At 43.0% G+C, this 24964-nt stretch overlaps 1 protein-coding gene across 2 annotated transcripts in view; it reads left to right on the top strand.

The window, feature by feature from the left end:
• The first annotated feature begins 6241 nt into the window (after window positions 1-6241).
• Nhs (NHS actin remodeling regulator) overlaps window positions 6242-24964 on the top strand; it is a 328523-nt gene continuing 309800 nt past the window's right edge. For both annotated transcript variants that reach the window (XM_032890068.1, XM_032890069.1), the window contains exon 1: window positions 6242-7411. In XM_032890068.1, coding sequence (XP_032745959.1) covers window positions 6853-7411 — 559 coding nt within the window. In that variant the 5' untranslated portion in view covers window positions 6242-6852. The remainder of the gene's footprint in view (window positions 7412-24964) is intronic.

The following is a 24964-nucleotide window of genomic DNA, read 5'->3' on the forward strand; positions in this document are numbered from 1 at the left end:
AGCTTTCTATTCTTCCCAGACCTCCTGATGTTGTAAAAAGAATAGCAGCAAAAGAGGGGCAAGTGGACCAGAAAGACATACAAATCAAGCAGTCATTTCCAGTGCCTGCACTTACATCAGTGATTAATCAAACTAATGGGGAGTTCTAATTCGGTGCTTTGCTACCCTTATGCCCTGTAATTGTGGTGTCTCTGAATCCAAAGGAGACACGTTGGGCTCTGCATGCCCAGGCGCATAGCTTTTAAATCTTCATAACTCTATAATTACTACAGTGCTTTCCTTCAAATCTAGCTCAATTTCACTTCCTTAATGAGTACCACAATCTTGATAAAGTTTGAAGCTTGCTGCCTCTGCTGTTCACAAGGACTCTATCCCAGACTGATAATGTGAGTGGCAGATTGTACACTTTCAAGTTCCTCTCCAAAAGAGCTGATTGATTTAAGGACCACCATTGTCACAAGCACTTCTTCTGGGTTAAGGCCAGAGCTGAGTGTTTTCATCAGAGAAGGGTGCTTGCAGAGCAAGTTCTAAACAGTAGAAGGGCGGGGCTCAGGAGGCTTATGAACCCCTGGAGAATGGTCCTTTAGTTTTATCAGTGCCATGTGCCCTTGAGACTGCGGTTCGTCTTACCCAACTGAAGATTTTCCTTATAGCAAATGTATGAAAAATCTCCCACTTCCTCCTTGTAAACTCAGCCCTTCAAAGAGTCAAACTTACAAGTCAGCTTCCAAAACAAAGCAACCTATTTTCCTATATTCTTTCTCTACTGCCTGGTTTTCAGATTTTTTTAAAGACACATTGGAATGCCACTTAATAATTCTGTCAGGAATGTATCTTCTCTTGTAGCTGCTTTGAGGTTCTCATTTCACCACGTGGTGATGATGCTCCGATTTTGTCTTTGGGCATCTAAATTGGGAGAGCCAGCACTGAAGTCCTGGTGGCTTTTAGACTCCCAGCTCCAGCCTGTATCCCAGACAACGCTAATTGCTTTGGGATTCTGGATACTGCTTAATTTCTGTCTCCATTATAGCTTGTCTGGCTTGGCCCTACAATTCTTTGTTTACATGTCTGCCTACACTACTAGACTTCACCTTTTCGAGCAATGTTTGTTCCTTCTTTCCTTTTATATCCCTAGAACCTCACAAAGTTTACCAACCACAATGAGTGTTTGCACCCAGTCAATGGAAGCATCCGGCACAAAGTCTGTTATACAATCAGAAGAAAGAATATGTGAATGAAACTCCATTGTCATTCACTATCTCCATTTGCTTTAACTCTCTCAGTTAGTTTGAATTATGTATTCACGGTTCTGACTAAATCCAGACTTGGCATGTTCAAAATTATATTTAGTTGTAAAATGTGAGGCTAGGATTTTCGAAGATAAGAAGAACTACCAGTGGAAACAATGAGTAATCAATGGTTCTGTATGGGAAGATAAAAAGGCTGCTTGGAAGAGTGTTTGGATTCACAGTCGTTGGCATTTGGGGAAAACCATTTAGCGTTATTTTTCCCCTCTGACAGTGTTCTCCTGTAAAATGATGGGAGAAACTCCTATATTTCAAATTTCAGAGACCAAATGAAGCTCTTTGAGGAAGAAAAGCATCAATTAAAATAAAGAAAACTTTTAATAGCAGTATATTGTCTTTATCTCCCTTTCAAATTATACTCATGATGATTATCTATCTATCTATCTATCTATCTATCTATCTATCTATCTATCTATCTATTATCTTTATATCTGTCTATGTATACATCTGCAGATTTACTTATGTATACAGGAAATTAATATCTCCTGTGTTAACATATTAATGACAGTTCTTCCTAGGGATTCATGACAAACTGTATACAAAGTCAAACTCGAGGTTGCTGAACTAGAAAAATAATGCTGTGAAAGCTTTGGGCATAATGTTTATGCTCCAAACCATGCCTATGGAAGCATGCAGGCTTCCTCAGTCAAGATGGCTTATAACTTGGCCTTTTGGCTTTCTTCTACCACCCAGTAAAGCTAAGGAGGAAAAGGAATTAGTAGATCTCAGAATCAACAGTTGACTGACATTTAATGTGGGGAAATATCTTGGGGAGCCCGTGGTAGAGCCTCCTCTTGCAGGGAGGAGAGAAGTGAGGACCATCTTCCACATCCCTTATGCCCACTTTGTGTATGATCCATTTCCGCATGTTTGAGAGATGCTCTCTCATCTTCACCTTCCATTTCCACTTACAGTGCCTTTTGTCCTGAAAGTTTCTTTGTAAGAGTAGTGTGGGCTCACTGTGAACTTCTCTGCTTCAGTATGAACAGCGTGACTTTCTAACTATTTTCCAAAAATGGCCAACCTCTCCTGCCTTTCCCCACACCATTGTCAGATCTGTTTTTCTTCTTCCCCAAAATGCTGCCAGCATCACATTTTATGTACAAAGCACGTCCTTCTTTTGCTTCCAAATTGTGATATCCTTCCATAACTGGAATATGTATTTCCTATTCATGAAACAGCTTAGGTAACATAGGTTTGGATGGAATGTTTATAATTTTTCTTAATAACGTTAGTGGAATTTAAAAGTATTTATTAGCTTTTTACTTAGCGGCATAGCTAAGAGTAAGTTACATTGACTAAGCTAGGAGTAGGTTCAAATGGATGGATGAAGGGAGATTTCGGTGATTATACTAACGTGGCTCATGCATCTCCTGACATATCTTAGATAAAAGAAATATTCTTCATCAATGATAATACTGATGTGGCATAGATGATGGGGTAGTGAATCAGGAAGTTTTGGTAAAAAAAGCTTTGGGAATCTCTACTTTGATGCTTGCTCTACAGGAAACTTGGTGCTTTAGAAAGCCTTACTTCCTATTGGGCTGTGGAAGGCTGAGTGAAGCGGTGGAGCATGCTGATGCAGACAGGAGATTTCATTTCTTTTCTGAAGGCGTAAGGTTTATACTGACCACACATTTGTGTTTATGGGGAAATTGTGCTGGTTTTTGAGTTGTGTAAATGACTGCCTGGGATTAGGCTTTTCTTTTTTAAATGCTTTTTTTCTTCTCATTTAGGCAATAACTCATAGGAAAGGGCATATGTGCATATGGAGTGTGTGTGTGTGTGTGTGTGTGTGTGTGTGTGAGAGAGAGAGAGAGAGAGAGAGAGAGACAGAGACAGAGACAGAGACAGAGACAGAGATAGAGACACACACAGAGAGACAGAGAGACAGAGACAGAGACCACACAGAGAGACAGAGACAGAGACATACACACAGAGACAGAGAGAGAGCAGGCAAGACCATAACTAGGCGTTAGGTGTCTACATTCAGATAGCAATGTTCACTTGGATTAAAAAAACCTTTTAAACTTTATTTATTTTGTTTGTGTGTGCACTCGCTATGGTGAGTGGATAGAGGTCAGAGGATAACTCTGTGAGTCAGTTCTGGCCTTCTGGTATGTGGGAGCAAATTCAGTTCTCCAGACTTGGTAGTATCTTTACTCAGAGAGCCATTTCACTAGCTCTAACAGCCGTAACATTGTTAGAGGATAACTTTTGAGGAAAGCTCAGGGTAAATGCAATCCAGGATCTGAATAATATGCAGCCTGGGTATGTTGAAAATGTAGTCGTTGGTTGTATACCCCATCAGGATTACATATGGTTGATACATTTTACATTTTTCAATATTCTTATTCCATAAAATAGGATCCAGCCGGGTGGGTGGCACAAGCCTTTAGTGCCAAAACTTGGGAACTTGGGAGGTAGAGGCCAGCAGATCTGAGTTGAAGGCAGGGCTGGAGTTCATTCTAGACAAGCCAGGCCTACACAGAGAAACTTTGTCTTGAAAATCAAAACAAGCAAAACGCACCAATCAAACAAAACCAAAACCAAACCAAACCAAACAAAGAACAAAACAAAACAAAACAACAACAACAACAACAACAACAACCAAAACAAAAAGCAAAAGCCAGGAGCCCAGACCCAAACTGTATATGTGTAGGTGTTGGGGGTGGAGGAAGCACGTACCATACAGGAGGGGCTTGAGGTGGGAAGGGAGGGAAAGATTGGTACCAAGAAACTCTTGAAGTTGCTCTCTGATAGAGAATACATTAATGAGCATGGTCATTTGTATTGGTTTTATCTTTGGTGACATTGAAAGAAGCTCTTTCGGAAAGGTCGCTGGGAAAAGAAAAAGGAAAAAGAGGAACACTGAGAATCAAGAAGGTAAAACCCAATAGTGAAGTCTTATTTTTTAACTCAAGGGCATCGTTAGTCCATGAGTGGGAGTCCAGGAGAGGAGAGAAAGTCTTTCCTGTTGTATGTTGAATGGTGCTTTGATTCATTTCACCTGTGTTAGTCACTTGAGACTAGATATTCAGATAACTAGCCAAAAGTTCAGCTTCAATAGCCTTAGACTCTTGTTTCTCCCTAACTTGTCCCTGGCCCCTTTAGATCACTTCTCTGATCTATGAAAGGAACCCGCCAATAATATCAAACTCAGGTCAGAAGCGAAAGCCACATGGAGCACATAGGTAGGTGGCTCTCCTGGCTCCCAGGTCAACAGAAATTCTAGGTGTGGGGAACTGGCTGAAGGCAGGGCAGACTGCTGCCATTGGCCTTGGGAAGTGGATGCCCTACACACTCCTCTAGTATTCTTTACCCTTCAGTGTGCTCAGAGAAGTAGGTTCCGCTTTGCCCACCTAGCAGAGTCTCTGTTCAAAATTGAACATGTTAAAAAGTGATGAGCTACATTTCAAATTAACCAGCTCTCCGGATTTGCGATGTAAAGCACACACGCTGAGAAATCGATCCAAAGCATTCTTTTTCTCTTACTTTCTATTGGGAAACAAAACCAAATTTAAAGTGAAGTTGTAAGAACTACAAAGTAAACTGTAATCTGTCCTTTGCTTGCACTCATTATTTTGGTTATTTTTTCCTTATTGTTTATCATAGTCATTCCTTTATTACTGTCATTGTCACCACCACCACCACCACCACCACCACCACCACCACCACCACCACCACCCCCATTCTTGTTACCAAATCATTTATGAGGACCCTACATATATCAGGAATCTTTAGCCCCAAAGCCCCAGCTTGGATCTTCTTTTTGAACAGGGATAGTTGAACAGAAATAGTTTTTGTTTGTTTGTTTTCTGTTTTTAGGTAGAAAAAGAGGGGCTCTATTGAAGTCTCTGTGACCAAAGTGTAGACTGATTAAAAGTATGTCTTGTATGAATTCCTTTTCAAGGCAGGGAGCACAGAGGACAGGCCATTGCAGGTAAAGGACTTTGTTGTTGCCAGAAACCATGTTTCTTCCACGTTTGTTTTAGATGCATGACATGAAGACAACATTGCCAAGATTTGCTTGTGACCTTGAATTTCATTTATTTTATATATTTATTTCACAGTAACCGCTGTGGACGGATGAAAGCTTGCATTTTATTAACAGTTCCCAGTCTTTTTAGGTTTTTTGGCTGCCACCATCTAGCCTGCACACTACTGCAATTGAAAACTCTATGTCTCTTAAGAAATTATACCTTTCAGTTAACCAAGGGGAAAACTTTCCATTCTTCTGTGAATCATCATCTCTCCCATGGGGAACTTTAAAAACTCTGTGTTGGATTAACACAGTAGGGCGACAAGGAGGTAATCCGATTCATTTCACTTAATGTGCAATGCATTTTGCAAGCGACTTTCTGGAGGGGTTTGCACACTAGTAATTTGGGTTTCAATCATGATGTTCTGTAGAAGGTGGTTCTCAAAGCAGACCAAAACAGGATGTCAGAAAAATGGTATAAACAGCCGTCTGGCCACTCTGGCCCTGTGGGAATGCACCCATGCTGCGTCACCCTTCCCAGCTGTCTCTGTGAACACAGCGCCTGGGGCACTTTAAGGAGCAGCCCAGATTTCCCCTCTAAGAACCCGAAGACTTGACAGAGCTAGAATTCTATGAAACGACTTGCTCCAACACGAATCAACAGCATCCCCAATACTTTCCTCCCTCTGAGCTGGCTACCAGCACCCCCACTCCAAACTTGTGGACTCCCTGCCCCAACCAAGCTCCTCGTCTCAATTCTAACCTCTGAGACACGTTGAGAAAGTGCCTGAGGTGGAACGCACCAGGCGCGGTCCGGCCACCAGTGACTCCCAGCGGCCGCACAGGGCGCTGCGCCCCTCTCGCCCTGGCCTCCCCCGCCCGGCATCCGCCCTGCCGCCCCCGCGCCGCCTCCTGAGCCAGGGCTGGAGGCGGATTCCTGTCCGGGTTTTCAGAGCGCCTTTCCGAAATCTCCTCCCCGCCCAGAAAGGGAGAGAGATCCCAGGCGCAATCGCTCCCCGGAGCGGCCGAGGGGCGCGCGGGGAGAGGCCTGCGCCGGGGTACTTTCAAACTGAGGCGCGCGCACACACTCACACCCACCCATCCACCCACCCACCTATACACACACGCGGACACAGACACATACACACACGATCACACACACACGCACACACACTCACTCTCTCACACACACACACATACACACACGCCCATTTATATAGGCGGCGGCAGTGGCCAGGGCGGCGGCAACGGGCTCAGAAGCGATGGAGCTGAGCCGGCTGACCCCGGTTGGGAGCAAGTGAAGAGGACCCAAGCACAGCTCGAGATGTCTTTGCCCAGCGCTTGTCATCTTTCCAGACAGCCGTGCTCCGGAGGTCAGACTAAGCTGTGAAGAAGAGCAAGAGGAGGAGGCCAGGTGAGCAGAGGAGCCCTCAGCGTCTCTGGACTGCCCAGATCGATCCTTGCCGGACTCCTGCCCTCTCCTTGCTCAGGTGGGCGCGCCAGGTCCCTAGCTCACAAGGGACGCTCAGAGGAGAACGGAAAGTCGCGGCCCGGTTGCGCGGGATGCCTTTCGCCAAGCGGATCGTGGAGCCGCAGTGGCTTTGCCGGCAGCGGCGCCCGGCGCCCGGCCCAGATGAGGACACGAGTGGAGGCAGCGTTGAGCCGCCGCCGCCCCTGCAGCCGCCTGGCCGGCGGGAAGAGGCCGAGGCACCGGAGCCAGACGAGCCTCCTCGTGTACCTCCTGCGCCTCTCCCACTGCCACCGCCTCCACCGCCGTCTATGCCGGCGCCAGCAGAGCAGGATCAGCAGCCACCCGGCGAAGCGCGCGAGGCCGGGGAGGAGAGCGTGGCGGGGGTCCCGGAGGCAGCATCGGCCACAGGCGAGGCGTCTGAGGCTGCAGCCGAGGCTGTGCTACTTATGCTAGACCTGTGCGCCGTCAGCAACGCTGCGCTGGCCAGGGTCCTCCGGCAGCTCTCAGACGTGGCCCGGCACGCGTGCAGCCTCTTCCAGGAGCTCGAGAGCGACATCCAGCTTACTCACCACCGCGTCTGGGCGCTGCAGGGCAAGCTCGGCAGCGTGCAGCGCGTCCTCAACACGTTGGACCCCAAGCAGGAGGCAGTGCGTGAGTACCAGCGCCGTCCATCCTCTAGGGTGCTAGGCTCCAGCGCCGCACCCTCTTACTGTCCCCACTCGCCACAATCCCAGCCCCGAGGCACCGCGCCTGCTGCAACTTGCACCTTACTCTTGCCTTCCCTCTCTTCTTCCACCTTGAGATCCACCCTAGTCATCCCGGATTGAGTAGCTGGGGTGGCCCCTGACCAATGCAGGGATGCAGGTGTGGAGGGCAGAAAGTTAAAAGAACAGCTTCTGAACTCATAGACATCCCTGGCATTGAGAACAGGAAGGTAGAGAACATTTAGGGGGGCAGACAGGAGGCAGAGAAGGTCTGTCATTTACCACTGGGACAAACATGCCTTTCATGTCCTTGGGAAGGAGGGGGTACAACTCCTGTAGCTTCCAGGAGCCCACCACCAGGTTTTACCTTTGGGGGCTTCAAAGTAGTGGGTGTCCTTTTAAGAGGTCCATGGGAGACAAGGTGCTTTGTCACACTTGCTGTGGCCTCGGGTGCCCGGGACTCGTGCCTTTGAAAGGTGTGTGACCTAGTCCAGCATCATTGGCTGGCTGCCTAGAATGAACTCCACTGTGCTCTACTGAGAACCCTGGGAGCAGGGAAGGCCTTGGTGAAGGATTGGAAGGAAGGAATGCCTGGGCCTTGGGGAGATAAACGGGATCCTTGAGTGTCTTTTCTGCCCCGGGTTAGTTACCTAGGGCTCTTTATGTATGCCTCTTTGGATTATCTGTCTTCTGAGCATCCCCAGGTTCTTCTTTCTCTTTCTTAGTGCCTTTTTGCACAAATCCAGACTCAGGTCTGAGCCAGTCCAGCCAGGCAGGTTGCAGTGAGAGGGCGAGGAAGGAGATCTAGGAGACGCCTGCACATCTTTACTGCACATTGACTTTACTCTTGCAGCCCCGTAGACCTCCTGATAAGTAGTCTCTGTTAACTATTCTCTAAGGGGGCATGCAGTCCTCCTCCCACTGGTGCACGGCCTCCCAAACCTGGCACCCCAAATCTGGCAGCGACAGACTCATTTAGAAAACGACCCAGGCTGTGGACTAGTATGCAGATCCTTTGGTTCCTAGTTCAGCTAAGATGCTCTGGGGGAAGGTGATGTCAGCGGTTCTGACTTACATAAGAAGCCTTTTCTGTTGCTGCAGCAGCTGCTTTGGTGTGAGGTGGTCACTGAGGGAGCCAGACAGAGGAGCTTCGACAGCATGCTTCTCAGGGGGATTTCCCTGCACTTCTGTCGGGCAGCTCGGCCCAGCTTCTTGGCCTGGCCTGCAGGCTTGGGCATTCCTTTCCCTCACCCCTTCCTCCCTAGAAGAACCCTTTGAACCCTGCCCTAGGAATTCACTGCTTTTCTACAATAACAATAATAATAAGCATAATGAATAAATGATGTGCCCGATCACTTTTCGCAGCTATAAAAGACCTGGAGTTGGGTTAATGACTAGTTGTTTAAAAGGGCAATTCCGGGATGAGTTCTGGAAAGAATTAGGGATTGCCCTAGGCCAAGTCGTATTTTACTTTTGGGACTGGAAATGAGCGTTTTTAATTCTGCTCCTTTTTACCCCAAACCACCCAGCAGGGACAGGCCCTTCACTTTCAACAGTGCGCTGATATTTGGGTAGTTCTGTTGGCGGTGGCGGTGGTGGGGGGGTGGTGGGGGTGGTGGTGGTGGTGGTGGTGTGTGTGTGTGTGTGTGTGTGTGTGTGTGTGTGTGTGTGTAGGAAGTGGTGACTTCAAAAGAACTGGAGAGAAGTTCTGCAGACAGTTGAATGGGGCAAACATTTTCCACGTGCACGTGTGACACAGACATACTTCTTCAAAATTTACACTGCCAAAGGGGAATGTATTCTCCTCACTACCCTTTCTATTAGTAGTGGCATTCGGTGGTTAATTTAATCTCGATAGTCATTTTTCACTATCAGAGTATAAATGAATGGAAGATGGGGATAGGGGGATCATTAGTGTGTTGGCATGAGTTGATGACTATAACTTATTAATGTATATTTACACGTAAATAAATAAAGATAGGGCCACAGGAAAGGTCTTAAAGTAGATTGTTTAAAATACTTTCTTCTAAAATGTTTCGTTTAGTATTGGTGTTGTTGTTGTTGTTGTTGGTGGTGGTGGTGGTGGTGGTGGTGTGCATGATATGGGTAGGGCCCATGGAAGTCAGAGGATAACTTTGTGGATACATCTTTCTCCTAACACTATGTAGGTTCCAGGGGTGAAACTTAGTCACCTAGGCTTGGTCCTTGAATGCCTTTACCCACAGAACCATCTTACTAGTCCTCCTCTGAAATTTTTTTCTAAAATGTCTCAGTGTTTGGTACCCTGATTTCTCTCTCCTCTCATCCATTTAGATGCAGGACAGTACTGTACTGTCCTTGCTTGGTGTCATAACTTTCAGGAGGAAAGGCACACTATTTTGCATCTTAGTTTGACTTTCCCAGAATTCAGAAGCCCCAGACAAGGGTGTCCATGCTAGTAGTTTGAGAGCGGGTCCCAGGAGTCACATGGACTGAGTGGGAAAGTCAAACAGGAGAAAGAGAAGCTGATGGTTTCATGAGACTGATTACCACGGACCCTTTGGAGTCCAGCGAGCCGAAGACCTTTGACTCACATACCGCCTCAGCTGCGTGGTTTCCTTGGGGGAGGGGAGAGTGGAGAGATTGGAATCTCTGTGCTGATTCTCCCTCGCAGGATGGAAAGTAGCACCTGAGTCAGCCCAGTTTATGATTTCAGCGTGCACCTGGAGTCACATAGTTGTGAAGAGCCTGTGGCGTGCACATGTGTGTCTGCAGGGGTTCTCCTGAGAAGGCAGGAGGACTGATTAGACCTTACTGGTATCAACTATATTATGAATCTCCCTTTAAGACCCGCTCCAGCCTTCGAGTATTTTCAAAGGGAGAAGAAGACTTCCTCCCCTTGGCTGTCTGTGCTTCTAGATCCCCACTTAGTTTTTCTACCCAGATAACCAGGCCTCACATTCTTCCTGCTCTTTCCTAAGAGAGCTGCTTCCTGTTGCCCTGACTCATGGTAGGGAACACTTTGGTGAATGGCCTGATCTGATCTACACTTCACGGAAGTCACTTTTGAGGCAAGTTTGGGCTGGTAAAGTAGTTAGACAGTGCAACTAGTCTTGGGACTAGAAATAAAGAAGAAGTGGTCAGGCCTCAATTCATTTTGGAAATATAACTGATAGGGCTTACTGAGTAGATTAGGTACAGGGTATGACAAGAGGTCATTTAGATGTCAGACTTGTAGTTTCCTTTATGTAGATAATTCATAGACAGTGATGACATTTACAGACACACAGAAGGCTAGTGGGAGAGTGGACATTTATTCTAAAGGGAATTCGATCCGTAGTTTACTACTAGAGGCCTGTTAAGTTTGAGGTGTCTGGTGAGTGTTGAAAGTGATGAATTAGATGTGTGAATTGAGAGCATAAGAGAAAGGCTCAAGCTTTGGGAATGAAGATGTGAGACAGAAAGACTATGGACAATGGAGACAGTAGGGAAAAGGAGACTGGGACTTGCAGAAAGCAGAAAGGTACTGATTGTTAGGCGTGCTTGGATTTTCACAGAAGGGAGGAAATTAGTATGAAAGCCTAGGGGAGTCCAACTTTGAGTTTCATAGGGAAAGAGGAAGAATTCAAACAATTACTCTAGAAGAGTTGGTTGTGGTGGTTCACAGTGGTGTAAATTGTAGCCCTTGGGAAGCAGAGGCAGGAAACCTTGAGTAAGTACTACATTACACACACACACACACACACACACACACACACACACACACGCATGCACCCACGCACCCACACACCCATGAATGCACATACATTCAGAGAGACAGACAGACAGACAGACACACACACACACTCACACACACACGTGAATGTACATACATTCAGAGACAGACAGACAGACACACACACACACACACACACACACACCACATAACACACAGATCCTGCTTCGCAAAACAAACAACACATCACTAAGTGCTATGTATTAGTCAGTAGTATAGTACATGTTTAGCATGTGCAAAGCACTGGGTTTGTTGCCAGTACTGAGGCTTAAAAATCTAGACTAAAAATCAGGCCAGGGTGATATGGTAGAAGCAAGAAGAAGGGATTACAGCCGTGTGTGTTGGGGGGGTACATGCTTAGCATGTGTCTAAGAAGGGGTAGAGATAGAACAGGATGGGTGGAAGAAGAAATGGCAGTGACTGATGACTCTTGTTAGGAGTTCTGCTCTGAAGGGAAATAGAGAACTGGAGCAGAGGCTACATGAAAATACGGCATGGAAGGAAAACTTCTTTAAAGGTATCAGCATGTTGTGCATGCTTGGTTTCAGGAGAATGGAAATTGGTGCTGGGAAAGCAATCTGAACAGTTCTGAAGTCGGAGAAGCAGAGATGGGGGAAGATTAAAATACCATTTGAAGGGAAAGCGGCAGATTCAGGCAGAGAGACAGGTGAGCTGGTGGACTGACAGAGGTGAAGGTGGAGCTGGGTGTTTCCCCTTGCCATTTAAAAAAATGACATCTATTTTCTCTATGAAGTAAGTGGTGAGATCATCAGCTGAGAGGGTGTTGGCAACTCGAGGAGAGGAGGTAAGGTGTTAATAAGCTGTCTCAGGGGAACGTGGAGGCAGTAAGGAAGTGTAGTGGGATTAGCTGGCTGTGTGGAGAGCCTTCTGAGATTTATGGTCATAAACTTGAAGCGAGTCCAGCTTTTCAGTCACTAACACCTGAGGCTTTGGAATTACTTCATGGGACTCAAGGCCAACCGTTCAGCCTTAGACATTTCTTGTTGTTGGCCTTTTGGATACTGCTAATTACATTTAGTTACTGAGTTTTTAAGTCGAATTTGCATTGATGCCTGACATTCCTGTGTTTAAAAAGAGGCATGCAGATTCTAAGTGTTCATGTTGGTGAGTTTTCACGAGATAGATAACTCAAGGAAAAACTACTCAGATCAAGAGACAAAAACATTGTTGAGCCCTCTACCAGTCACCGTTCATTTCCCCAGGGAATCTATCTATGTAAGTGCACACACACACCACTTTTACTGTCTACATTATTTATTCATCATTGCACTGGTAAGGGTCTTCCATGTTTTTTGCATATATAATAGATTGCTCATTGTCATTGCTGAGTGAAATTGTGGATATCTACTATGCGATCCATTCTCATGATGGGCCTTTTTTTTTTTTTACCATATGCCTTCTGTATTTTTAGTTTTTTAAAATACGGGATCATGTATCCTAGGGTAGCCTGGAACTCTCTATGTAGCTAAGGATGACTTGAATTTCATGATCCTTCTCCCACTCCACCTTTGCAGCTGGGATTAAAGCTACCATAGCTGGCTTTATACCACACTGGGGATCAACCCCAGAGTTTAGTTCCTGCTAGGCAAGCACTCTACCAACTGAATTACTTCTCCAACCACTTTACATGCCTTTTGGTGAACATATTTATATCCCACTGGTTGGTATGCATCTAAAAGTGGATTGCTGGTTTCGGGGGTGGGGGGTATGCTTGCCTTTAATATATGCCCTTGATGGTTTTCTACCTCGTTGTATCATTTTACACTGCCAGGGATTTTAGTTGATCTGCATCTTCATGAGCACTGATTTTTTTTTTTAGATAACAGCTACACTGTCAATAAATGTGATAAAACTGCATAGTAATTCCGAGCTGCGTGTTGAATAGCTGGTGAAATGAGCCTTCTTTGTGTGCGTTTAAAATCCAATTTGGACATCCCTTTTTCTTGATTACTAGTTCAAGACCTATACTTACACTCCACTCATTTTTTTCTTTTACTTCATTTTAAATAAAGTCTTTGGTTCCTCTTCCTTATTGTCTTTTCTGAATATTTTATACCTAATCTTAGCCAAAAGGCCAAGAATCAATCTCTGAATATTTTAAAATATATTTTGTGAATGAGTTATTGATCATTTCTAGGTACTGCGCAATGTCATGTCTTCCAGGGGTTTGAATTTTGATGTTTTTAGTGTTATAATTTGATGAGCAGAAGTTTATGTTTTTTTTGTTGTCCAGTTTATCAAGGATCTTTTTCTTTGTAGCAAGTTTCTTGTTTCTCTTTTGTTTATTCTTAAAGAAATTCTTCATTGACCCTTGGACCATGAAGAGATCCCCTGAGTTCTAAAGTTTATTTTGCCTTCGCAGTTTAGATGTATTATTCATTTGGCATGGATTTTTTTGAGACAGGTCTATGTAGGTAGTCCTTGTTGTCCTGGAACTTGCTATGTAGAATAGGCTGGCCTCAAACTCACAGAGAGTTCTTCCTGCTTCAAGCTCTGGAGTGCTGGCATTAAAGGCACGTGCCACCACACCGGGCTTGGAATGTGTCTTTATAAATGATGGAAGGCAGGAGACAAGATGATCTTCTGCACATAGATGCATAGTTACTATTTGAAATTTACCATTTATCTGTGTATGTCCATGGGTGCATGGATGCCTTAGAGTACACATGAAGGTCAGAGGACAAGTTGCAGTCCTCTTCTTCCACCATGTGAGATGCTTGCATGAAACTCAGGCTATCAGGCTTGGCAGCAAGCACCTTTACCTTGACCTTCTGAGCTATCTCACTGGCTCTCACTTTAGATCTTAGTTATCACTTCTGAGTCTATTTGTCAGCTTCTGCTCTAAGTACGATGCAGGCATTATCTTATTTAATCTCCATACCTCTCCTACTTCTTATGGCACACTCTTCCTGAGACTTTTTTGTTTAGCAAGTGGAACAGGTTTCCCCCTTCCATATAGGGAAAGAAAGCCAGAAGGGCCATCCAGTTAATGTCCCCAAGGCAGCACAAAAAAAAAAAAAAAAAAAAAAAAAAATTGAGCAATAGTTGCCCATAGTTATCATGGAGCTGATGATGACATAGCCTATATTTGCTGCTCTTTCTCCCCGCTTTCACTTTCTCACTTCCTTATCTTCAATGAAAATTACTTGGTTGAGAAATATCTCAGGAGGCCTAAACCAGGACAACCGGCTGGATCTCTTTTTCTTTGTAGTGCTAGAGACTGAACTCAAAGCCTCACTGTGCATCATCCTAAGATCTGTTGGATCTTTAAACGATGAGAGCAGGCTCTCATTCTTTTTCCTTGAAATATTTTATGCAGAATTACAGATTAGATACATCCCTGGCCCTTGCTAGAACATTTTGCAGTGGGTGTGGAAGTAGCTGCTATTACTAGTGACTGCACCACAGTTGGAAACTCTTGGTATGGAAGTTCTGTTGTGCTTTGGCAGTGGAAAGGAGAAGAGAAGAAACTCAAGTGTATGTGGACAAAGGATCTCTTAATGGTTCTTCAACCAGCCAGCCTCTGAATATGCTGGTTATGGCCATGAGAAATGCCAGTGATGCTCCTAGGACAGTGATTCTCAACCTGCAGTTCAGCACTCCTTTGAGAGTCACATATCGGATATCCTGAATATCAAGTCTTTACATTACGATTTATAACAGTAGCTAAATTACAGTTATGAAGTCGCAAAAAAAGACGGTTGGGAGTCACCACATCAGGGACTGTATTAAATGGTCTCAGCATTACGGAGGTTGAGAACCACTGTCCTAGGGTATCCACACTCCCTATTTAAGAAGCATGGTTTCAGCCAAAGAAGATATGGAGACTGCTAAGTCCTGAAAGAGCTACAGAAGTTAATACATTTGGGGGAGGAATTATTTGTGGCTGGCATGGTAGCATTGATCATGAGTTTGCTATGATAATGTATTTCTCCTCATTGTGTCTATCCTACCTACAGCTCATCACAATCCTCTTGAGCCAGCCTCCTGTGTCTTCTTGGATGTTTTGGTAGCTGTGGTTGAGTTTCCTTTCTTCCTGGCTCTGCCAAGTGAGGTTCTCTGAGGCAATAAGAGTTCCCAACTGCTCCATTCACAGCTGCTTTTCAACTTGTCCCAGAATGATGGAGAAGAAAACAATTTCTCAAAGGTTAAAAATTCGTGGCTATAATTTCCTAATAACCACTAACAACACAACACATTTTCCTAGACTTTTTCCATTGAACTGGGTTGGACATTTTTTTGTTTGCTTTTGAGACAGTTTCTCTCTACATAGCCCTGGCTGTTCTAGAATTAATTCACTAAGTAGACAAGGTCGGCCTTGAACTCAGAGTTCTGCATGCCTTTATATCCCGTGCTGGGATTAAAGGTGTGTGCCACCATACGTGGCTTACATTTTATTTTAGGGTTTTGGGGAGGTTCATTTGATAGCATAAGATATAAAGTTGTGGCGTTTTTCCAAAAGAAGAGAATAAAATGGTTCAAAGATATTAAAAATAAAATAATAAAGTCTCTATGGCATGAAGTTATTGTACAGATTAATTAATAAATGTGTGTTTGCAACAAAGAGAATGTTTGGGTTCCAGTTAGCAGATGACCACTCTCGTCACCAATTTCTATCTGTCATTGTTTATTGAGATTGGGATTTCTGTAGTTTAGTTTGGGTTCAAACTTTCAAGGTCAGGAAAATGACCTTGAATACCTAATCCTCTTAAATCTCCCTCTGGAGTGTTAATATGACAGGCATGTACCACCAAACCAGACCCCATGCTCAGTTTTTAAATCAGAATCGCTGAACTACTTTACTTAGGAAATATTTGAGATGCTGATGGACTGATAGGTGAAAAAAACTCGAAGAGGACTTTTCTGAGGAAGTCATTACCAAAGTGAAACATCCATGTAGGTGTCTAAAATGTCTTCAGTCTTACAGCTTTTAATTTACCTTAACCATTGGTGACATATGAAGTCACTCTGTTGTCTTACATTATCCCCTCAGTCATGAGGACTGGCCCTTTGAAGTTCTAGAATCAGTGAGAATTTTAAAGAAGAATTAGAATCTTGATTTGTTACTGAAGCTTACTTTTGTATACACCGTTAAAAACATCATGGGGCAAGGCTGGAAAGAATTCTCAATGGGTAGAGTGCTTACCATGCAAGCCAGAGGACCTGAGTTCCATCCCTAGAACTCATATAAAGGGCTGGATGTGGTGGCATATGATTAGGAGCTAAGCATTGGGAAGTTAGAGACTGGAGCCAATGAGCTAGCTTATTATGTGAGCTTCAGGCCTATGAGAGAAACTGTCTCAATAGAACAAAACAGGTAGATGCCTCTTGAAGAACAATTCCTGAGCTTGACCTCTGGCCTCCACATAGATGCTTATTCTTGTGTACACACACACACACACACACACACACACACACACACACACACCTCTGCACCCACACAAATACACACATGATAAACACACACAAAATCATGGAGCGCAACGATTTATGTGCCATTCTAATTTTTATAACAAAAGCATGACTAAGCACAAAACAACAATTAGGAGACTTACTGAACATGGTTTTGTATCTATAATCCTTTATGAACTGTATCAAAATAAAATTAGTGAGGTTGGCATGAGTTTTGAATGTAAGAACTTCATTCTAGGTTTAAAATCTGTTGAAACAACATTTCAGTTCATACTCCACTGGACTATAAATCCAGAGGTCAGAGACCCTGTGTAGCTCATCTTTATGAACAACTGAAACGGACACGGTCAGTTTCTGTCTCTCCTTTAATGTCCATCTCTCAGCCGTTAATGAGAACGAGGAGGTTTCAGTTTACTAAGCAAATTATCTGTGGATGTGGGCATACAAATTCTGAAAAAGCACTTAATTATTAAGTGTCTATGATCCTCAAAGAGAAATAAGCCAAGAGTAAATAACTTGCCAGACATGGTAGTACATGTCTGTAATCTAGCTTTCAGGGGGGCGGAGGCTGGAAGATTTGATTTTGAAGCTGACTTGGACTGTGAGGTGAGTCTGTCTCTGTCTCTGTCTCTGTCTCTGTCTCTGTCTCTCTCTCTCTCTCTCACACACACACACACACATAGTTAATGTTAATTGAATAAGAATCACGAAATTTGGGGATCTTACATTTTGGAAAAAAAAAATCAACTTCCCATCCACAGTAGGACTCTTAAAGATGTCCCAAATGGTAATTCCTGTAAGACCCCTGGCATTAGGGAGTGGCCAACCACTTCTTGTTATTGTCCAATGCTTCTCATGCTCATAAGGTTCTTATTTATACTGGTATCACATTTTTTTGGTAATGACAGACTTTTGTCCTAGTTCTGGTACTGAAGCTGTGTAGCATCTACTTTTAATCTCTTTTCCCTTCTCTGGAAGTAGCTGCAGGTGTATTGCTATGATTTATCCTAAGTGATCTTCATTCCAGGTTAGATAACTTCGGTTACTTAGATCTCCCAGTGAAGTTTTCTAGTCCTGTTTTCCTGGTTGCTATCTGTCGCAGGCACAGGATGTGATGAAACTCATTTCTTCTATTTCTATGACTGTGACTGTCATAATAGGACTAAGATGACCTTTATTTTAACCATCACATGGTGTTGTTGATTTACTATTGCTATTATGCCCCAGTAACTTCCCTTCTTTAGGGTGGTACATTTTAAACTTGAAATTTCCTTAGTTCTATATATAGTTGATAGTTTGAACTTAAATTTTGTGAGACTGTTCTGTTGTCTTTGTTAAATTGAATCTTGCTTGCTTTGCTCTTTCATTTCCAATCAGTGGTAATGGTTTAATATCTTGATTCAATGTGTCACCTACTGCCCACAGCGTTTTAGTCTTTGCAGACACTGTAAACATGATTCTATGACATCACCCACATCCCTGATAAAATTATTGCTCAGGTGGACTCAAGACCAGAGCTCACTGGCAGGCAGTACTAGCAATGTCCTTCTAAGTTGACATCTATTAATCAACATTCCTTGGGTGCCATTGTTGCAAAAGCCACAAATGTACTCCCTACCTTCCCATTCTAACCACATTTCTCCACCCTGCCCACAAGATCTATCTTTATGAGCGATTGTCAATGGTTTGCTGAAATCAAGATACCATATGTCTGTAGCATTCCTTTGATCTCCTCGTCTAATAGCCCTATTCAAAAAGCAATAAGGTTAATATGGCTGAAATTGGGCCTATTAACAGCAATCAGAAGGGTCATTTTCATTTTTTTGTGTCTAATAGATAAATAGTTTGTTTTGACAGACCAGCTTTGTCATCTTGGCTATGAAATGACAGCATTATAAGATTGCAAGGGGACTCTTGGGGATCTGCAGCTCATTTCTCAGGCTCAAGAATACCTTGTTTGTGAAAAGTCTCTTCCCTTCTTTTAGGGTACTTGACGAGGGCCTTATGTCCCCATTCTTTGTTCCCTAAGACAATATTGAGTATTCAGGACCTTTGAAGTGTCCTTAAGCTCAGTTTGAGGGAGGCTGGTGAGTATCTGGTGAGCCAGGAAAGTGGGAACATTTGTGGTGAGGAGTATGATGGATTCTAAAGTTGGACTATGTGGGTTCTGATATTGTCTGCACTGTCTCGGCATAGTTGGATTTTCCATCTGCTATGGAGTGGAGATAACAATACTGACAGCATCGTGGTTTTGAGTGCGTATTGAGAACTGTGCCTGGTGTATCAGCTCTTTTGTTCATACTACAACTGCATCAGACAGAATAGAAGGTATATGTCACTCTTCCCAAGTAGGTGGAAACCTTTGTCTGAATCTGTGAAATACAAGTTCAGGAGAAGGATGTCACTGGCTGATTGAGTGATTCTGATTTTCAGTTTGGCCAGATGACAAGGTTAGTTTTTTTTTTCTTTTTTCTTTTTTTTTTTCGGAGCTGGGGACCGAACCCAGGGCCTTTCGCTTTCTAGGCAAGCGCTCTACCACTGAGCTAAATCCCCACCCCCACAAGGTTGTTTTTTAATGGCCATCATTTTGTTATTTGGATAAACATATAAAAAAGCGTGAATATCTTATCATCCAGTGTCACTCATTTACTACACATCAGACACTGTTTTAGACACTTATGTCTGATAAGCAAACAGAAAGCAACTATAAGCCTGTGTTCCAAAGGAGAGAGATAAATGCAAAACAGCAAACAGTGTACCTGAGGGAATGCCCAAGCCTTTTAGGGGGTGTCAAAGGAGGACAATCAACTGTGTGGGGCCAGGATGATCAGTCATGATCAATAGGGTATCTGGTGGGCCACACTGAAGAAGCTTCATCTGAGCAAAAGATGGGAAGGAGGTACTGGAGTGAATTATGCACACATTGATGGAAAAAGGTTCTGTTGGCAGAGGAAAAATCATAGAGCACACAAAGACTCTGAGGTAAAGACATGTCATGAATGATTTGATGATGGTAGGGGAGCAAAGAGGTCATAGTGGTGGCTATAGAAGAGATGAGGAGGGGAGTGAGAGGAGAGTGGCCTGGTAAGATGGTGATAGATCACATAGGGTCTGGGAGGTCATTGCAATGACAGAGACAGTTTTGTTCATTAGCCCTTTGCTCTGGGTATAGTGGCAATCCTTCAAGGCTGTTAAGGCAGGAGCAATGTGACTAACTTAGACTTGAAAAGAATCATGTGGGTTATGGTGTGGAGAGACTTGTCAGAGACAGGGAGAGTAGCATCAGGGAGACCATATAGATGGGTGACACAGTCATCGAGGTAAGAACAGGGAGTGGTTTGGTAAAAGCACTGAAAAGTGTTTGGATCCACCATAGAGCTGTTGATGCTTTTGCTTCATGGGTAGGACTGGGCAATTCAACCCATACAGAAAAGCAAAATTAGAAAAGGAGAGGAAGGCCCTCTTCTCTTCCTTCATGAGACTCACTCTCAAGAAACCCATGGCATAGTCTCTTGTCATCTTTCCAAGGAGAGCAAATTCTCACATAGAGATCCAATGTAGTTCATAAAGCCAGTGCTCTAAGGAAGAAGGCACTTCTCCTAGAGCTTTGTTGAACAATATTAATTGTTGTCTTGAAAAGAGGAAGTTGTTTTAATTAATACCTCCTTTAAAAGATGCTTTTCACTGAAACAGAATTTCGTTACTTCCACCCCTCTTTTTCCTCCCTCCAGCCCCTCCAAACTACACTTCCTCAAACCTGTTCCATACCTTCCACTCCCACGTTGATAGTCTTTGTCTTTGCTTAGTATTATTATATATGTATGTATATATGTATTTTATATAAAGCATGTAGATAAAGTACATATGCCCTGCTGAGTCTGTTTTTGTTGTTTATGTATATATGGTTTCAAGGCTGACCATTCTGCGCTGGACAACAATTATGGGGGCTCATCAGTGGGAGAGGCTAATCCTCCTCCAAATTGTCATCAATGGCCTGTAGTTATTTGTCTAGGATGAGACCACTTGGTATAAGTTATAAGCAGTAATATGTATCTATCTCAAGTGTGTAATGATGACTTTTAACAATTATTAATAAATCTAGTTTTCTAATTTGTGTCACCATTAGACAGAGACCATTTTCCTCACTACAAATTCTTAATATTTCCTTGATATAGAATCCAGGGTTAGACGTTGGCTGATCTGGCATATACTTCTAACTGGAGCTGCCATGTGAATTTGGCCACAGGGGAATAAATGGCTCCATAGAATCTTCTGCGGTCTCAGGAAGGTTCAGACTTCCAAGATAAAAAAGAAACAGTGGTCTTTCCTTGCTTTTTGGTCTGAGGCTTTTTATATCTGGCTGCCAGATTTTATGGAGAAGCAGAGCTTGCTTACACATGGGTAAGAACCTGGCTTTGGGGACCTAAGGAATAACTTAGAACTGGGATTGTTTTAAAGATAAAGCTAAAAACAACATTTCAGAAGACATTAAAAGATCTCTTGCCTTTGATAAGTTTTTTAAGCTGCAAAAAATTACTGGCTTTTGTCTGCACTTTATTCCATTGCTCATAACTCTTATGGAGGGGGAGAAAAGGTGTTTAGAATCTGATGACTCTGTTTAAGCACATTTGCATTTATTCTAGAGTTCAGCTACTCTTTGTTGTTGTTTTTGATGATGCCAGACACCTGAGAGAGAAGAGCTAGTAACTATGAGAGCAGATGACAGCCACCGAGACATACTGTTGACGAGAATACACTCTCAATATTTACGTTTCTCTCCAGCCCACATGTGTACTCTGTTCCTCAAGCCGGTATTTATATTTTACTAATGCAGCTAAAGCTGTATTTCCACTTTTAATTTGGCACCTGAATTCTGCCATTTCAGTCCACCCCTGCCCGCCCATTTGCAAGATGGTGCATGTTTATTGAGCATTTGAATCTAGAGATTAAGTGAGAGGAGGAAAGGCTATGGGAATAAATAACACAGAAAACCCTTTGAGGTGACGTCAAGGGATTTTCTCTTGTTTTACCAACATGAGAAAATGGGTTATGAAGTTTGTGACGATGTGTTTGTGTGTTGATGGGGGGCAGGTGGCAAACTAAGAAGGGATTTGGGGAGAGGGGGACCTGGAGTGTTTCCAAAGAATACTATTTGAGTTAAATACCTTTGGTGTGAGAGCAGAGAAATGTTGGGGCCCTCTCAGGTATCAGATATCACCTAGTGCTCATCTAGCAAAATTTTAGTTTTTGCTACTTAAAACTAATCCAACTGTATAAAGAAAAATATATTGCATAAGTTTGTCTTTTGTGTGGCTTTAATTTAACCCTTTGTTTCATGTTCTGTACTAAGTAGCTCTTAAGCTGCTTATACGGAGGCAGGTGATAATGAGAGGAGGGTTCACTTACAAAGACATTTCAGGAGAAACAATGAGGGGAGCAGGTTATTCATATTATTTATTATTGTCTTAAACATCAGTTTGAAGTACTTTAGGTTTTCTTAATTAATAATTGTTGTTGTTGTTGTTGTTGTTGTTGTTGTTATTGGTGGTGGTGGTGGTGGTGTGTGTGTGTGTGTGTGTGTGTGTGTGTGTGTGTGTGTGTGTGATTTGTCCTGTTCAGCCTCAGTGAATCAAACCTTACAATCTGTGAAGCTTATGTTCTATATTGGTTCTCAGGACCTGTAGAATTTGTTTGCTGCTCTAAGGTAAGTATTCAGGTTGGATGACCAGCACAATTTCTTGTAGCTCAAGAGGACCTGACACCCTCTTTTGACTTCTATGGGCTTTTGTATGCACACCATGGTGCTCCTACACATACTCAGGCACACACACACACACACAAACAAATAAACACACACACACACACACAATTACACATGTATAGGTTTCCCGAGGGAGTAGGAATTTTATTAGGATTACATGCTTGCATTCGTATTCTGTGTCATCATTGATTCTTATGGCATTAGCACTTACCAGCTGTATGATCTTAGACTTAATCTGTGTGCTTCAATTTCTTAATTGGTGAAATGGGGACAGTGATAATATTGATCTCATAGAGTGTGAAAATGTAATAAATTAATCCACAGGTGGTGCTAGCAGTTGTGGTATACACATTATATATACTTAGAAAGGGTCAATGTGTTTATGCTACTGGTGGCATGGTTTTTATGGATTTATTATTATCATCAAAGGACCTGGGGAAAGAAGTAGACATAAAAATTGATAAAACCTAGCTCTCATATGTCCTCAGCTAGTGTACTTATTCTGATTCTGGTCAACTGGATATGTGGGGAAAATGGGGACAAAAAGTGCTATTCCCTTGTCTAGCTTGGCTAGTGTAACTCTTGCCTTGCCTTTTGTGTGGCACTTGGAAGAACAATTTACCTGGGTGCCATTATGCACTTATTCTCAGCGAGCTTGTTTTTTGGTGATGGCCACAAGGAGGTTGAGTGTGGGTATAACAGTTTTGATATAGCACCAGGGTGCAGATATCCGTGTTTTCTGTCTGAATCTTCTCCCATAACGCCCTGTCCTTTCTCCTCTGCAATCCAATTTCAGGCATGAGAGGTCGTAGAGATGGGAGAGTGTAGATCTGGTCTGCTAGGGAAAAGCTAAGTGTTCATTTTTTCTATTTTCTTCTTGGGTACACAAGTAGGTGTGATCATGTACCAGATCCAATAAACTGTAGGAAAATCACTGCTTCACCTCTGAAAAGATATTAAAAAGCCCATAAACAATACCTGTACTTCCAACACTGCTTTGAGCAGCTTTGGCATCATATAGTACTCTATTTTCATATCTGAATTTTCCTCTCATGATTATATCTGACAATCCATTTATATTGTTGCATGTAGTTGTAGTTAATTTATTATCTTCACTATATTCCTTTATGTGACTAGAACATGATTTATTTGCCCATTTGCAGAAGACTCATTAGAGAATGTTGGGCCCTTAAGATATGGGCCTACCACAGAGAAAGGACCTTGGCCTCTGAACCACTGCATAAAAAGCTGTCAGCCATGATTAGATTTTGGGTGAGAGAGAAGTAAACTTTCATTATGAGATTTAAGAGACATTTGTCCCAATAGTTAGCTGACCCTAACCAACACAGAGTTACCATTTATTGGTTTTCTTGAAAAGACACGGATGGCAAAATTGCAGCTATGTATTTGATGGTTTTTTCCCCTTGAATAAAAGAAGCACTAAACTGTTGGACATTCTTTTTTTTTTTTCCTGAAAGACATAAAAAGAACTTGTGTGTGACAAGAAGCTATGTGACAGCTTTCTTTGAGCAAGCAAATGGAAATAAAGATTTTTTTTAGTAGAGTTCCTGTTTCTAGAGAAAAGTTGATAGAGAATTCTTTTAGTTGCAAACAAAAACAAGAGACTTTCCTTTATCCCCCTTCCTCCTTCTCTTCCTTTTCCTCCCATCCTCCATTCCTATATAAAAACATACCTATAAAAATGTGCACAAATTGCAAAGTGTAGGGTTGCCTGAGATTTTGCAAAGTGAATGTGCCACTGAAACTATCATCTAGAAGAAAAAGGGTGCATTTGCAGCTCTCTAGAAATTGCGCCAATTTTCTCTTTTAGTCATAGGTAGCCATTATCCTGACTTCCGATAGAAATCATTGCTTTGACCTGTTTTGGAATCATGTAGTATGTTATTTGCACTTCTGGATTTCTCCCTCATGATTATATTTGATGATCTATTTATATTGTTGCCTGTAGTTGTAGTCCATTTATTATCTTCACTATATCCCTCTATGTGAATATTATATGATTTAGCTACTCATTCTACCTCTTGGATATTTTCTATCTTGGGCTATTTGGAGTAATGGTGCTATGTACATGTTAATTCTTCTCTCTTGGTAAATATGCAAACACATTTTTTGTTGGGTTAAAAACTTTCCAACCTGCATTTTATAGAATGTTCTCCCTGTCTCAGACATTTCAAGGCTGTGACAGTGACTATTTTTGCTGTCTCTCCATTTCTGATCTGGGTCCAGCAAAAGCCTTCATCAAGTTTTATGTAATATAAAAGATTGTCGCTGATCATTAATGGAAAATTTGGGTGTCTAAAATGGAGGAGACTCAATTGACTTGAAAGGCCCTCCCCGGCAGCAGCTCTCTGCTCCCAGAACCTGTGGAGATACCTTACCATGCAATTCAGGTGGGCACTCCTGGTGCAGAGCAGAAGAGACCACCAACACTGCCCACCCCTGCCCACATCCCAGGCCCAAGAGGAAACTGTATAAGGCCTCTGGGCTCCCGTGGGAGAGGGCCCAGGTGAGGCAGGAGCCCTGCCTGAGAC

Source organism: Rattus rattus, chromosome X, assembly GCF_011064425.1.
Source record: "Rattus rattus isolate New Zealand chromosome X, Rrattus_CSIRO_v1, whole genome shotgun sequence".
In the NCBI taxonomy this organism is placed as follows: Eukaryota; Metazoa; Chordata; class Mammalia; order Rodentia; family Muridae; genus Rattus; species Rattus rattus.